Raw genomic sequence first — 17,006 nt, 5'->3', positions numbered from 1 at the left:
AATTTTAGACACATACACACACACACACACACACACACACACACACACACACACACACACACACACACAAATCCATAGCACCTCTCATGAAGAAGCTAAGTAGTTTTGGAAGAGAAAAATATTTAGATCATTAACCAAACTAGTGTCCTTTAATACTATTTTCTTCCTATATTCATTTATCTTTGGCTCTCTGTAAAACATAGTAAGAAATTCCCCAAGAAAAAACTGCACCACAGCAGAGAAAAGCAATGGCTGTGCTTTGTGTTTAGCTTGTAATTACAAGTTCTGAGATATTTGGTCTGTCCATGCTAAGTAAGAATGTATACCCTATGGCTCTAGTTGCTCAGGCTTTCTTATATGCTTGACTATTTGAGTTTAAAATAATTAACCCAATATAATTTTGGAGACTTGTTTGAAAGGAAGAAAACATATGGCTGAGGTGTTTGTATCATTCCAAACCTTGCCAGTCCCCCCCTGTGGACGCCTGCAGAAGCCTGTGTCTCTCTGTCTCTGTCAAGGTGAGCCTGAGTTCCACTACATCGCAGGGGCCCATGGCAACGAGGTACTAGGCCGTGAACTGCTGCTGCTGCTGCTGCAATTTCTCTGCCAGGAGTACTTGGCACAGAACATGCGCATTGTCCGCTTGGTGGAAGAGACTCGGATCCACATTCTACCCTCCCTCAATCCTGATGGCTATGAGAAAGCCTATGAAGGAGTAAGTGTATTCTGGTCCCCATCTGAGACCAGTGTGATGTCCCAATTGCAGCGTGTGCTTAGCCCAGCTCACAGGAATCTTATTCTCTCTCTCTCTCGTTTTTGATATGTGTGTAGGTATACGTGTGCATGTACATGTGTGTATATGTGCACGAGGAGGCCCTGAGGTTGGTGTTGTGTATCTTTCTCAATAGCTTCCCCCACTTTAGTTCTTGGGACAGGGTCTCTCGCTGAACTTGAACCTTACTGATTCAGCTAGACCATTAGGCCATCATATGCTAGGGATGTATCTATCTCTACACCCAGCTCTTTGCTTGGGTACTAAGGATCTAAATTCATGCTTGCTCAGTTAGTGCTTTCCCAACTGAGCCGTCTCCCTAGCCACTTTTGCCTTCTTTGCTGAAGATGGGAGCCTTGATCTGTAGTCTTTGCTTGCAGAAATGGTTTAGCCTTCTTTCTGATTGTTTCTTCCAATCTCCAAGGTTTCTAAGGGATGCAAAGCAGAAATTGAAACTGATGGTGGCCCTGAAAGAGGTATATGTCCACAAGCTGGAGAGTGTCCACATGAGTAATGCCATTGTTACATACCTGGTGGCAGTAGCACCTCGGGTTGGCTGAGAACTTTTGAGCATGTGCTAGCTTTCGTTATTACCTTTAATATTCTCACTTGTCCCCTAATAATAACTGTTTTGATTATTCTGAGATATTGCTTATATTTTGTGTTCTAATTACATATGGAATTAGTATGTGCCACAGATATGTGTATATAAATATATATGTATATAATTAAATCGTGTCATGAGTCAATAACGAGATTTCACAATAACTGGGATAAAATAGAGCACCATCTAAGTAGAGGTGCCTGTCAAATGCAAACTTAAAGTGCAACATTTAGTTGTGTTTGTTGGTTTGGGCACAAATACTTGATAATCATAATAATAACTCCTATTCAAGTACTAACCAGGCCCTATCATGTGTAGCCTCTAAGATCAGACAAGATGGGCACATTTAGGTTGATATGGCCATGCACACAACACTAACTCTAAAGCCAGGATTCCAGGCAAGGCAGGGGACACATGGGCATTGCATTGATAGTAAGTGATACTTCAATGCTCTGGTTCCAGGTTTCTTCCTTTTTAGAGGTTCAGATGAGCAGTGCAAGGAGGGGTAAGGGAGAGGTCTGAGGCGAGCTCTCAAGCTTTTGAGCTTGGTCATATGACATGAGTGGTCCTCTGGGTGTCCATCTTTGGAGTGAGGTGGCTGTTTCATCTGTGACTTATCAGATTCCAATAGCAGATTTTTCTATATTCTCTTATGATGTCTTTTCTGGGCCAAGTGCATGCAGAGATTTGGAGATGCACACAGAAGACACAGACACATCGCACACCACTGATTCTCCTGCAGTCTGAGAGCTCTTTACATTCTAAATCTTCTCCAGGGCTCCGAGCTGGGAGGCTGGTCCCTGGGACGCTGGACCCATGATGGGATTGATATCAACAACAACTTTCCGGATTTAAATACACTGCTCTGGGAGGCAGAGGACCGGCAGAACGCCCCAAGGAAAGTTCCCAACCACTACATTGCCATCCCTGAGTGGTATCTGTCTGAAAATGCCACAGTGAGTGAAAACAAACAAACAAACAAACAAAAAACTCTCATTTATAGGATGGAGGAGGACCAAAGGATGCCTGCTGGTAACTGCAGAGGGTGTGGCATAGAAGACCAAGACAAGAATATTTTTCCTTTCTTGTTTTCTCCAGCAGTAAGGAATAGTCCTAGGTCATAAATACCTTTCAAGCTGGTATTGTGGAAATTCTTTGCAGAGTCATTTGATAGAGTTTCTTTATAACTACAGAGTTGTAAAGAAACAAAATAACCAACCATAGGATGCATGAATTTGTTACTCTCATTACCCTCATCCATGTCAATTATATTCCCATGAAATTATCTTTGGCTTTTGCTAATTGCTAGGTGTATAAACAGTGCCCCTTCTGATGATGGATGCAAGATGGAGTTCTGGAGACATGTGGCCATTTCACTTTTGGTGATGTGTGTACCAGAACATAGTACCAGAGAATTCAAAGCACATGGCTTCTTACAGTGAAAGGCTGACTGCTTAATGTCCATTATCACATATGTAGATAAACTGTCACTTTATAGTAAAGAGGGAAACACTGAGCAATAGCATACATCAAAACCAAGAATGAACCTTAGGAGCGCAACCTGGGGGTGGGGGAGAGAGAGAGAAAAGATAAGTAAAATCAAACAGTAAATTTTATATCTTCATGTGCAGTTCAAGCAAGACAGGGAAAATGGAGCCATCTCATTTAGGATGGGAAGCAATGGGGTGTGGGGGGGGGGCTAAAATCACCCAGGTGTATGGCAACTGCTACTGAAGCTTGGGTCTTGGCTTCACAGCACGGAACAGTATTGATTCTGTGCAATGAGGTGTATTCCATAATTACCCTGACTCAGGGCCTATGGTGTGCTTAAACACCAGATCAAGTTTAATGGAGCCCAGCAAGCACATTGTGCCCTGAGTTAGCATTTTTGCCTGCACAGCAAGTGGCTCCCAGCATTCCTCTGCTGTCATCAACTCTGTCTTACTGAAATTATCTTTGCGTGACAATCAGTAATACATTATAATCTGACTTGATTTCTACGTCCATTTTAAACCATGCCAACCTTTTAATTTGATCTGTTGACATTGCCATTTTCCTCTTTTATAACTTCCCCCCAGAAAAAGTCAAATGTCCAAAAGTAAAGGAAGATGTACAGGCTCACAAGTGCTCATGTCGGTGCTGACATGTGCCAACTCATACTTCCTCCGCCAAGCAACCCTCCTCCCTTTTACCAAAGCAGACATGATGTCGTTTCATTTGTGAACATCTCTAAACTCCAGGGAGCTGTCTTTTAAATCCACAGATATTACTATCCTTATATTGAAATAAGCAGTTTCTATTGCATGTTTATCTTTCCTCTGTGTAAGCTCCAGTACATGTGTAAGTATGGGTGTATGCATGCCATGGCACACCTATGGGGATCGGATAACAACTTTCAGGAATCAGTTCTCAACTTCCACTTTGCTCAGACCGGATCTTCTTGCTGTTTGTACTGCGCTGGCATACCCAGGCTAACTGGCCAGTGCCTCCCATCTTTCTGTAGGCTGGTCACAGATGCATGTTACCACATCTGGATTTTAAATGAGTTCTGAGAATTGAACTCCAGTCATCAGGCTTGTGTGGCAATCAATTTTACCCATACAGTACTACTTAGCCCCAAATAAGTTCCCCTGCTTGATATTTCAAGGTATCTGGTCAGCGTTCTCATTTTTGTTTCTTTTAATTAATTAATTTTGAGACACTGTTTCTCTGTGTAACAAGTAATCCTGGAACTCATTTTGTAGACCTGGCTGGCCTGACAGAGATCTGCCTCTGCCTCTTGAGTGCTATGATTAAAGGCGTAAGCTACCACTGCCTGGCCCCATTTAGTTTCTTATGCTAACCAGTGAACTGCCCTCACCCCCATTCATTTCTTTCATCCACTTTACCCCTCCCCATTGCTTAACTCTTGATTCAAATGAAGCCCATTCCTTCCTATTGCTTTTAAGTAATTTTATATCTCTTTTAACAGGCTGCCCTCCATTATTTCCTCTTCTTCCCCGTCTTGCCTGCTTCCTCCCGTCACCCTTGGCTGTTCATGAACAGCTACATTTACTGCCTCTGGGAGCCAGGGCCGTATTCCTGTGATGTGTATACATCCTTTTCCATTTTATGGAAACCGAGAGTGACTTAAAGACTGACTTAGACTAGAAAGAGCAGCCGTCCACAAACTACAGCCCACACAGGCCTGCTTTTCTAAGTGGCTTCAATTGGCATGCATTAGCATTTTGCCCATGGTGTTTCTTTGCTATGGGAACATAGTTGGGTAGCTGTGACAGAACCTGCCTGGCCCACAAAGCCCCAAATATTCACCATCTGACCCTTTACAGGAAAAGTCAGCTGATGTCTCAGCTAGAGGCCTGGTGTTATTTGGGGTTGTGGGTTTGGGGCTGTGTGCCTGTCATCTGGAGACATGCTACTGGTTGTGTGTCTTTCTCGTGCTGTCTGTAGTTGTGGGTGAACACTCCAAAGTCAGGAGTTCACTGGCTTCACAGAATAATATTCCTCTAACCCCTGCAGTATTTACTAGAATATCCTGCTGTGGAAACTGGACATTTCCATGGCCTTCCCCCTTTTTATCCATTGCTTCTTTAAAAAGTCCAGTTTAAGATTCTGAATGTTGCTAAGATTATCCCATAAAATTCCTGATTTTTAAGCATTTCCCTTTTTTGAAAGCTAGGGCAGTGAAGCAATTTCCTTCTCTTTGTTAAATTTGTATACATCCAGGTGGCCATGGAGACGAGAGCTGTCATTGCCTGGATGGAGAAGATCCCCTTTGTGCTGGGAGGCAACCTACAGGGGGGTGAGCTAGTGGTGGCATACCCCTATGACATGGTGCGGTCCCTGTGGAAGACACAGGAGCACACCCCAACACCTGATGATCACGTGTTCCGCTGGCTAGCGTACTCCTATGCCTCCACTCACCGCCTCATGACAGATGCCAGGAGGCGAGTGTGCCACACAGAAGACTTTCAAAAGGAGGATGGCACTGTCAATGGGGCTTCCTGGCACACGGTGGCTGGAAGTAAGTCTTAGATCTGCCAGTCTAGAGAGTATGTTGACTCGCAGTTGTGGGTGCAGTCCATTATGGCAGGAATGTGAGGCATGGTTACATTACATCCATAGTCAAGAAGTAGAGAGAGATGGATACTGTTTTTCAGTTATCTTTTTCCTTCTTGTTCAGTCCAATAACCCAGTCTATGACATGGTGATGTCCACAGTTAGGTCTTCTCACATTAACTAACCCAGCCTAGATAATCCCTCAAAGACATGGCCAAGGGTATGTCTCTTAGGTTGTAGGTCCTGTCAAGTTGGTAATATTAACAATCATAGGTTTTAGTTCAGTGTTAACCCCTAGGCCCCTCCTCCATACTCCCTATAAAATGAATGAACACACACACACACATACACACACCTTTATTAGAATGATTTACAGGCTGTAATATGAATAGCTCTTTCTCTTGACATAAAGGACAAGTATCTGGTATTTGTTCAGTCCCAATCTGGTACTGGAATCCAGGGAATACCCAGAGAGCTGCTGGTCTTCAGTCTGTGTTAAATCCTGAAAAAGTAGGTTCTAATACCAGTGGAGGAATGCTTCAGCATCAGGATAGATGAACTTGCCAGCGAGAGTGAGGGCAAGCAGGCAAAAATCAAAAGCTTCCTTCTTCTATGTCATTTTATGTGGGATACCATCAGAACATGTGGACCAGCTTCACAGAGGGTCTTCCCACTGCAAATGATCCAGTAGAGAAAATCCATCACAGGTGTGCCCAGATGTTTGGGTTTTAGATGACTCCAGATGTAGTGAAATTGACAACCAAGATTAGCTGTCACACTCCCTCTCATCATCTTCTGTCATCAGTGGCTTCCAATGCATCAGCACTCAGCATTCCCCCAAAGACTAGCCTTTACCCTTGTGGTCTTCTCAGAGCTAGGTGGGGCTTACTCATATTTTATGAACGAGAGTGCCTGGAGATGGCTGGAACTCTGCCCAATCAAGAAACTAGTAGAGCTGGATTTTGTTAGGTCTTACCCTTAGCCACTGATATACTCAGATTCACAGGACTACAGATGGGAGAAAATGGCTGAGCACACTGGTGCCAAAGCTGTGGGATCTTTGCTCAGTGTCACTGGGATCTGTGGGGCTCTCCAAGACTCTGAGCCTGCATCTTGGCTCAGGTGTGATGTGACTGAGTTATTGTGCCCTGAGGTCTCCATGTGGTGGAAATAGTAACATACATGTGCTGTCTATTGCTTAGCCACCCAGTGTCACCAATGACATATGTCAAAGCCTGCACATGGACCTGGAGAAGCTTCCTCAAGAGACTCCCAAATCACTTGGCAGCAATCAAAGAGTCCCATGGTTCATATGTCAAGATTTGCAAAGGACAAGAATAGCATGTTCCCTAAGGTCATTTGCAAGGGTCAAAAGTCCCAGCATAATGCAAATCAGTTCTGTTCTTGATATTGTGGGGACTGTTAAGGCAGCAATGGAAATGAAAAATCTTTCATGTTCAATAGTTCAAATCTGGATTTGATAATGTGTGACCCTGAATAATTTTTCTCTGAATCCCTATACTTTTCTATTAGGAAATTTGGGCAAGAAAATGTGGTGGTGATATTTCCCTCTAAGATGCAGTAGGATCACACAGACATTGTCTGTAGATGTAATTCATGTCTGACTGATCAGAAACACTCAGCCTAAGGTGCCATCCCTAGTGGCCTCCCCTCTATAAGGCATGCTTACCATGAAATCCCTGTGTAATAGCTCTAATTGTCAACTTGACACAACTTAGAGTCACCTGAGAGGAGAGCAATGTAGGGGTTGTCTATGTTGGACTGGCCTATGGACGTGTTTGGGGGATGGATTGTTAATGGATGTGGAAGGCCCAGCCCACTGTAGGCTGCACCATCCCCTCGGTAGATGTCTCAGAACTAAATAAAAGTGGAGAAGTTTGAGCTGAGCATAGATAGCCAAGTAAGTAGATATGCATGCATATGCATTTATTTCTCTGACCTTGATTGTGGATGTGACTAATCACTCCAGCCTCCAGACTCTGTTGAACTGTGACTTGGAATTATAATCCAGATAGTGCCTTCCCAGTTGCCTTTTATAAGAATATTTTACCACAGCAACTTCAAAAGAAACTAGAAGAGCCTATGATGTTCTGAGCCTCTCCTGTTCTCCATTCCACATACTAGTTAATTTCATTAGTATGTTACTTTACTATAAATTCAGTCTTCACATACTTTTCAAGTATGTTCTTCTTTTGGAAAAGAAAACAAAAACAGAAATAATTGTTCCCATAGTCACTACAAAACATATCAGAAAGGATGCCATTTTTGTCTTGACAACAATCTGAGTGGAGGTAATTCTTTCTCTGCAATGACTTTGCACTGTGAACGTTACAAACGAAACACTGGTTTGGGGGGACATTTTCTATTGATAAAAAGCATTTTTAATTCAAGTTTAATCTTAGAGCTATACCTACAAGAATCTCTAAATAAAATCTATTATTTATTTATTTCTACTGTGACTAAGTTGCAACAGACACTGTTGCAGTGTCCAGTCAATAGTGACATCATGGAAAGCAGGTCGCCGCATGCTGGTGTAGGCAGCATTGGATGTTTTCACTTACCCAATTCTGCTTGCTCTTATTTCTGGAACTTTGTGGCAAAGCCACGTGTGCTAGTTTGAGTCTTTTTCCGTCATTCTTCTATGATGGACTCTGCAGATTCTTCTCTTAGTAGGTTAAAGAAACCTGATCGCTAGTTTCCTCCCCTCCTCTCAGTCTCTCTGCTCTGCTCTTTCTCCTCATTCATTATCCCTCACAGCAAGCATCAGTGAGTGTGTGTGTGTGGGGGGGAGGTAGTTATGAGCCAGGCTTGGTGCATTTCAAAGTATCCAGCCTGTGCTTTTGAACTCCAAAGTTACTTGGGGCACTCACTTCTTAACTGCACTGTCAGTCACAAAGAGGGTGGGTGCCATGGGCAATAGGATTGACTTCAGTCACACAGATTGTTGCAAAGGATGCCTCTTTGCCAGGACTGAAGGTTTGGCTCTGTGGCAGATCCTGGTCCACAGGTGCTTTGGACAGGAAGCCATCTTTCACAGTCCTGTGTGTGGAACACTCTGAGCAAGGCCTCATTTGAAGGGTGGGATATCAATAACAGATGGATGGACCCAAGCTACTCCAGGCTGAAATTTCTCATTATTTTACCAGCATGTCTTAGGCTTCCACAATGTCATAGTCTCCTAGTATTTCAAAGATACTTCCTAGAAAAAGAAAAAAAAAAGACCCACAATTATCACAATAATTTTAGTACTAGCAGAACCTAAGAATGTGAGGTTAATGACACCTTTATGCTCAAAGGAAGTCCATCCCTTCTAAGAGTCAATACCTGGGCTAAGTATTGTCTCTGCTGCCATAGGTCCCAGACACCCTCAGTAATTCCTCATTGTAGGTTTCAACTGAAATGCCCTGGAGCTGGCCTGGCCTATCCTTGTAAAAGACTCCCTGAATACAGTCCCATCGTGTCGCTTTTGTTCCTGGCTTGCTCTTCCTTGCTTTATCCTGAGAGGTCACAGTTGCTTCAATTCAAGCGCCTTGAGTCTGGAATCAAGTGGAGAGAGCTAAGCTAGCTATGCGACCCTCACAGTATTCATTCATTTGTTTTACAAATACTGGGTAGTGTAGTGACTTGAGAAAGACCACCCTCCCAAAGAATACATTTGTTTTGTAACTGCTTTTCACCTATGACTATTACTTTATTGGGAAGACAATCTTTGAAGACTGGAGGGCCTGGAGATGTGCTATCTCTGTACCCAGATATGCCCTGCATCAGTGAGAAGTGTCCTTAAATGGATCCAAAGAGGAAAAAGCAAATAGAGAGGACTGTAGAGTCAAGCTATTGACATAAGAAATGCCTGGGGTAGCAAAAGTTGGGCAATCAGGAAGGATGCTCCCACAAGGTTTTACAGGATACACACACCTGGGGACTTCTGGCTTCACAGCCCATGGTACCGAGTGTCTGCTTTAAGCCAGGATGTGGCCTTAGGTAACAGTAACCCAGGGAGCTCATATGGGGACAGCCATACTCCAGCCTGACTGCTTCCCATTTGCACATCAGAAATGCAGGTCTGCTGCTTTGGGGCTCACTGGATGGGAGGTATAGCCAGAAAGCTGCCAACCACACTGTTGGAGACAAGATCAATGGCTCCAACCTAGACCATGGCCTTTTGTAGACACACAGATCCTTGATCAGAGATTTGCTGATTGTGATCACTTGTCTTATTTGTGAGACTGAGCTATGGCCAAGCTTGTGGGGAGGATGCAGTGACCTGTAGGACACAGTTTATGGACATGCCCAGGAGAGGCATATCAAGACAGATACACAGAGAAGACCATGAGACAGGACAGAGGTTATGGCTCAGATAGCTGTCTTAATGAATTGAAACAGGGAAATATTCAAGCTCTCATCTGAGACCCATACAGCTGCCAAATACAGTGAATTAAAGACTTAATCCATTGTGGTAATTAATGATGCCTTTCCAGGCACATTTGCTTTGCTGTGTTTATCTATTGTAAATTTTTATTGCCTCCCTGTTCAGTTGAAGACCTCAAATGTTCTAACATTCTTGCCACCTCTCCATGCAACTTAACACCTAAGTGAGTTAAAATGTCTGGTTGGCTTGCTAGGTCTGAATGATTTCAGCTACCTCCACACAAACTGCTTTGAGCTGTCCATCTATGTGGGCTGTGATAAATACCCTCATGAGAGTGAGCTGCCTGAAGAATGGGAGAATAACCGGGAGTCTCTGATTGTGTTCATGGAACAGGTATGCTGGGCGTGTGGCTGGGAGGAGAGGAACTAGTAAAGAAATGGGTTGTGGGTATGAGAATCACAATCATGAGAGGGTCAGATGGTGCTTGCTGCCAATGCTTGGGTACCAGCTTTCCGGAGCCATGCCTGCACCCCTGCACAGATAACTGTGGCTGGCATCTGGATCTTACAGCCAAGCCTGCCCTGCAAGGGTCCTAGGAGAGTTTCTGGCACAGAGGGTAGGAGCCAGTTTCTTCCTCTCAGGAAGCTGTGAGTCCATCTTCTGCTTCAGCCCTAGAACCTCATGGGAAAGGCTCCGTTTCCTTTGTATAAGGAAAGGAAGGAAGGCCTTGACGATGGAAACAGTGGTTTTGAACCACTGTAATCTGAATTAGCCAAAGTTGCCTCTGTAGATAACATGCCAGGCTATTATTGGGAGGTTGCTGAGCTATTGTCTGCATTACCCTACAGACAGGGAGGCTGAGGCACTAGCTGGTGCGTGTTATATGACACGGTTATGGTGTGTACTGTATGACGTGGTTATGGTATGTGTTGTATGACATAGTTAGTAGATGGGCTCTAGACAAAGCAGTCTTTTCCTTTTTTACAATTTTCTGGGGGGGTTTCAACACAAGATTTTTCTGTGTAATAACCCTGACTGTCCTAGAACTTATTCTGTAGGCCAGGCTAGCCTTGAATTCACAGAGTTCTGCCTGCCTCTGCCTCCTGAGTGCTGGCATGCACTACCACTTCCTAGCTTTCCAAGCAGTCATTTTTTGATGGCTTCTGGTTCCTCTGTCTCTAACTCCTATGATATTAAGTCAGTGGAACCCAGGAAATCCCAAGTAAGCATGCTTGATAAAAATTAAATTACTTTTCAAGCTGGTAGTGCAAGCCTTTTATCCCAGCACTTGGGAGGCAGAAGCAGGAGGATGCCTTGAGTTCAAGGCCATTGAGTTTCTATAGCAAATTCCAGGCCAGCTGGAGCTACATGATGAGACCCTGTCTCAAAATAAAATAAATTAATTAAAAGTAAAATTAGATCCTAGTTTCCAGAGAAATTTTGCTTTATTTTTTCATTGCTTAGGGCTGGAACCCGGGACCTCATGCTTGCGCTTGCTAGACCGGCATTCTATATCTGTATTACATACCTAGCCCTAGTGGGTGTATATTAAGGAAACCCTCAGACCCTAATATGTTTTTGGCTCTGGAGAATTTTAATTCCAGTAAGACACTTTCTGGCTCATGGGCTGCAAAAACATTTTACCAAGTCCATGCAGAGCCGGGTGGATATTGAGCTAGATGTGATACTTGGAATGTTCTTGGTGAGGGCTGGGCTGATGTTGCCTGCACTGTCTTCTTCCTTGTGTTGTTGATGTCTAGAGCTGGCTGGTGACTCACTGTGTCTCATATTTGCTGCAGGTTCATCGGGGCATCAAAGGCATAGTGAGAGATTTACATGGAAAAGGGGTCCCAAATGCCATCATCTCTGTGGAAGGTGTTAACCATGACATCCGGACAGGTATCTGCAAATATGCATGAACTGCTTCAGTAAGAATACCTGCTCCTTGCAGTGTGCTGCTTGCATTTCAATCTTGATTGGAATTCCAGAAACTTATTCATCAGAGTGCAGGAGGCACAACTGGTTAGCACAGGGCACTCATATAGAAACTTCTTATTCAGGACTTAATCAACCTCTTCTCCCAACTTCCCAAAAGACCTCTGCAAACAGGGTTTTTCAGCTTGGGCTTCCTGGCTTCTCCTGGCTCCTTCCCTAGGAGATTTTGGAGCAACTATTAAAACTCTAGTTGCAATGGGAGCTTTGGAGAAGTTAGGGACCAATGTGTGATACCAAGTACTTCATTCTGTAGGATTCCTACCACTTGACCCTAGATACTACAGCCATTGTCTGTAAGGTTTCACCCAGTATCACAAGGAAATTTGTACCGGGTAGCCCCTTATGAACACCCATATATCCATCCATATATCCATCCATCCACCCACCCACCCTCCCACCCACCCATCCATCCATCCATCCATCCAACCATCCATAGACATGGACCATTATTTTCCAGAGATGAAGCAGGATGATATGATCTTTATGAATGAAAGATGGGACCATTTCTTCTAGTTCTATGTAATACCTGTGTTTTAAATATTGCTTAAATGTTTCTTTCAGAGAGTACTTCTTAAAGGAGCCCTGACCATTCCTTATGCTATTTAGTGCCTCATGGGCAATGTAGGAAAACACAGAGGCTCTACACAGTGGGAGGTAAAAAGGCCCTGGGGCACTCTGAGCCTAGATGAGAATGCTTTGCTTAATGGTCTCTGAATTGCAAACCCTGTAATCAAGCAGTTTGGAGGAGCTAATGGGAAATGCATCTCATCCCCTTCACTCCCTTCTATAAATAATTTCCCAGCCTGTGCTCTGGGAAGATGCTTTCCATATTCTACACACGGCATTATATGAGCATCCTTCCATGCTCCCCAGAAGTGCTGACTCTGCCTTGATTTTTGTCTGAGGTTTATATGATCCGACAAGTTTCATTTCAGGGAAAGTTTGCATAATGTAAACAGGCATTAAGCAGAGTTCTACAGACAGGGAGCTAGAAAGAGATTTTTTAGCCAGACAGTGGTGGCACATGCCTTTAATCCAAACACTCAGGAGACAGAGGCAGACAGTTCTCTGTGAGTTCAAGGGCAGCCTGATCTACAGAGTGAGTTCCAGGACAGCAAGAGCTACACAAAGAAACCCTGTCTTGAATATTACCACAAAAGGAAAGAAAAGAAATGGAAAAAAATTTTTTGAAAGCACATTTGGCTTAAAATTTTATTTGCTGTTCATTACTTAGAAGACACCAATTTGAGCAGCTAATGAATGAACACTCACTAGGCTTGGGATGCCCCTTTCACTGCATAAGTGACAAGCAGCATCCACAGTTTTAACCTTGCGTGGATTGTTGACTCTAGAATATTAGTTCTATTATTCAATGGGGCAGAACTCAATGTGTGGCTCCCTCTGTGTCCTGCAGTGTGTAGTTGTAAGGCAAGTGTCATTAGGGAAGAAGTAGAAATAACAAGAGCCCCAGGTACAAGATGGAAAGCATTGTCCATGAGCTTCTGAGAGATCTGCCAGGCAGAGGGAAAACAAGGCCAATCCATGTTTCAGAAGTGGAAACTTCTCAATTACATGTTCTGACTTTGTGAAGTGGACATGATTGCATTGTTTCCTTCTTGCCTTTAGCTTGGCTTACTGGGCACTGAGTGTGTGACAGGAACTACCGCTACAAGCAGCAAAAATGTCCCTGACCACTAAGTATGCTTTCTGGTGGAGGAGACCTGCAATTAATTGTTAGGGAGAATAAAAATATTATAGATGACAACTAGTTTCAAGAAAGAAATGCAACAGGAAGATGCAGAGAAAGTCAAATAAAGGTAAGGAAGGGTTCCTTCACTAAGGGATGAATACAGACTAGCTCTTAGAAGAACAGGGGGTTCTATGTGAAAGGGAAAGAACAGAATCATAAAGTGTCTCTTCAGAGTCAAGAAAGGGGCAGAGATGATTCAGTGAATAAGACACTTGCCACACAAGCATTGGGACCAGAGTCTGAGTCCCAGCATCCATGTAAATTCTGGACTAGTTTAGCAGAGTCCCCTATAATCCTAATGCTCAGGAATAAGAGACAGGAGATCCCTGGGGTAAGCCAAACTAGTAAGCTCCAGCTGCAGCAAGAGACCACAACTCACTAAACAAAGTGAATAGCAATCAAGGGTCTTCTGGATTCAACCTCTGGCCTCTATATGTACATACACATACATACACACACACACACACACACACACAAAGAGAGAGAGAGAGAGAGAGAGAGAGAGAGAGAGGGAGGGAGGGAGGGAGAGAGAGAGACAGAGAGACAGAGAGAGAGAGCAAGCATTCCCTAAGGTCCTAAGCTCTTACCTGTGTCTTTCTACCAATAAGAGACTCTTCATAGCTTTGGGGGTACAGCTCTACCACTGAGCTGATCTGTCTGGCATGCAGAGAAGATATGGGTTCAGTACATACATAGGTAGGTATGTAGATAGAGATGTTTTGGCAGCCGTCTCAGGTGTAATGTTGGTCAGTCAGCCTAGCATGGAATTCTCTTTTTAAGCATCTCTGCATCCTTGAGTTCCTTGAGCCATGTTGAGTAAGTTGTGTCCTTTGCATATCCTCCACCCTCTCAACTTTCCTTCTAAAAGACAGTATCTTTGAAAGTGGAAGTGGCTCCCTGCTCTTGTCATAGCTTCTGTGTGAAGATATGAATGACATCCTTTAGAGCCCATGTCTTAGGATGTAATCCATCTGTAATTGAATCTCAGAATCATTCCTTTGAGTGTGGCTAGGTTTGTCAAATGGGTGAAAGGAAATGGGTGGATAAGAAGCCAGCATGCGTGACCACATGAGAAAGTGAGCTTAGTTGGTCTCAATGGAGAATTAGTTAAGCCCCAGAGTCCACCATTGACTAAGGCTGTTCTGACGCATAGGAAGCTAAGGAAGGAACCCACTGGCTAAGTGACCAGTGGTGGAACTGGGTATCAGGGCTCCTCCTCAACCCTGCCTGCAGCTTGCTAGTTTTCATGGGCCTTTCCCTGCCTTGTTGAGTCCCTACCCTGCTTTGAGTCCCTGTGTCACTGCTCCTGAATCCCCCAAGTTTCTCTGTCCTTGGCCACAGAATGAGGGCTGGAGTCATGTGCAAGCACCAGGGCCATCTCCTGGGCAGTCTGTCCCTGAATGTGTTAGAAGCCGAGAAGCCTTCCCTTTTAGAAACAATCCCTCTGTATTCCAGCTATGCAAAGGGAAGGCAGGAAGCTGTTAGCTGCTGACTTTGCAAGATGCCATTTTGTGGCAAGGGCATTATGTTTGTGAGTTCACATTTATAACAAATGCCCTGTGTTGTCACAGAGGAAAAACTGTTGGAGATCTCATCTTCAACTCTGCTCTTGAACTGTGGGGAAAACCTATACCCTCTGCCCCTTCCTGTTGAAACATTAAGGCAGCTGCCAAAGAAAAAAGCATCTTGGCTTCTCTAGCACTGTAAGCACTTGATCATGGGAACTCAAGGCCCTCTCTGCTGGGCTGGTCATGCAACAGGGCCGGGAATACTTGTGCTAGAACAGATCTGTTCTGAGGTCCCCTGCTTTCTTTTCCCAGCCAGCGATGGGGATTACTGGCGCCTACTGAACCCTGGCGAATACGTGGTCACTGCAAAGGCAGAGGGCTTTATCACTTCAACCAAAAACTGCATGGTTGGCTACGACATGGGGGCCACTCGGTGTGACTTCACACTCAGCAAGACAAACCTGGCTAGGATACGAGAAATCATGCAGACATTTGGGAAGCAGCCTGTCAGCCTTCCCGCCAGGCGCCTGAAACTGCGAGGACGAAAAAGGCGGCAGCGTGGGTGACCTTCTTGGACACTTGAGACATACCCCAGACTGTGCAAATGAAATTCACTCCAGTAGTAACTCTGTAGCAGGCTCTTACTGTTGTTTTGTCTGTAATTCAAGAGACACCCAGGAGCATGCCTGCATAGCATGGCTGGTCCCAAAGGAGAGAGCTGGCAGCTTAGGGTGTTTTCTTTCCTTTGTTCTCATTTATCCAAATACCTTGGACAGAGAAAGCAGAGAAAGGCTGTTGCGAGTGAGGGAATTGAGCAAGCCAACCTGAAAAAGGCACATGCCCACTGGCTGTCTGGGAAGGAAAACCGGGCTTCCCCCGTTCGCGTGACATCCAAGTTCACCAGTGCATTTACAAATGGCACAGTTGACATTGCAGCACCCAGGGAACCCTTTGTCCCAGATGTTATCATTTGAGATGCTCTTAGGCAGCCTAAGAAAATCCATCCCCTCTGGCCCCAGGGGACAGTCCAAGCTGCTATAGACACACTCGGCTTTCCATTGACAATAGAGACATTTATTACCAAGTAAGTCCTGAGTCAGCTCTGTTCTCTTTTCCAACAAAGCTTGTCTTCCTAAGAGGGGACAGAAGTGGAACACATCCAAGAGTGGCTGCTGGGCTGTAGACCTGAGGGGCTTTTAGCCATGGGGTGAGGAGAGCCATGGGGCCAGGCTTGCAAAGGAGGCCAGAGCAGTCAGCCTGGGTGTCCTGGGAAAAAGCTTGAAGTTTCTCTGTCTCCCCCATATGAGAGCTCTAAGTTGGCCCCCATCAGGAGGAGGGGTATGATGGAAGGGCACATCTTTCCCGTCAAGCATCATCTTCTGAAAAAAAGAAAGAGATCTTAGAATTATCTGGAACACATCAGTTTGGAAGAAGTTTTTGAATGATTGTGTGAGGGAACAGTATGTCTCATCTCTGTTCGTCCTGCTGCCTGGTTGACCTGGGGAGAATGAAAAATAAAAAATAAAGCAAATGGTAAGATCCTCTCATGTGGTTTTTCCAGGTGGGTATGCAGTACCCAATGCCTCTGTGACTACAGTCGTTAGGGTCACACTCAGCTCTGGCAGCCTCAAACATCTGGGTTCTGCCACTTGTCCTCAACACTCCAGGAAAAAGACAAGTAATGGTGAAAAGCAAAGACAGGAAGAATCATTCAATGTGACCTTACTAGGGAGAAGAACAAAGAGTCTTGGGACCCTCACCCCCCAATGTCATCTCTGGGTCTGTTTAAATAGAGGGCAAGAGGCTAGCACAGAGAGTCCTGGCAAGGTGCAGCCACTCCAGTCTGTCTTTGTAAGGTGGTCAGAACTTTGTAAAATCTCTTCCTAAGGGAATTCCTTGTCTGACTCACACTAGCAAAAGATTCCTAG

At 44.5% G+C, this 17,006-nt stretch overlaps 1 protein-coding gene across 1 annotated transcript in view; it reads left to right on the top strand.

The window, feature by feature from the left end:
- The window catches only part of Cpxm2 (carboxypeptidase X, M14 family member 2), a 101,177-nt gene extending 85,013 nt beyond the window's left edge, over positions 1–16,164 (top strand). The window contains exons 9-14 of the mRNA XM_051193183.1: positions 519–715; positions 2,153–2,332; positions 5,103–5,400; positions 10,079–10,218; positions 11,625–11,724; positions 15,391–16,164. Of these exons, the coding sequence (XP_051049140.1) occupies positions 519–715; positions 2,153–2,332; positions 5,103–5,400; positions 10,079–10,218; positions 11,625–11,724; positions 15,391–15,644 (1,169 nt within the window). The 3' untranslated portion in view covers positions 15,645–16,164. The remainder of the gene's footprint in view (positions 1–518; positions 716–2,152; positions 2,333–5,102; positions 5,401–10,078; positions 10,219–11,624; positions 11,725–15,390) is intronic.
- The last annotated feature ends 842 nt before the right edge of the window (positions 16,165–17,006 follow it).

Source organism: Phodopus roborovskii, unplaced genomic scaffold, assembly GCF_943737965.1.
Source record: "Phodopus roborovskii unplaced genomic scaffold, PHOROB, whole genome shotgun sequence".
Classification (NCBI taxonomy): Eukaryota; Metazoa; Chordata; class Mammalia; order Rodentia; family Cricetidae; genus Phodopus; species Phodopus roborovskii.
Note: the sequence above shows the minus strand (reverse complement) of the source record. Positions and strands in the feature narration are given on the sequence as shown.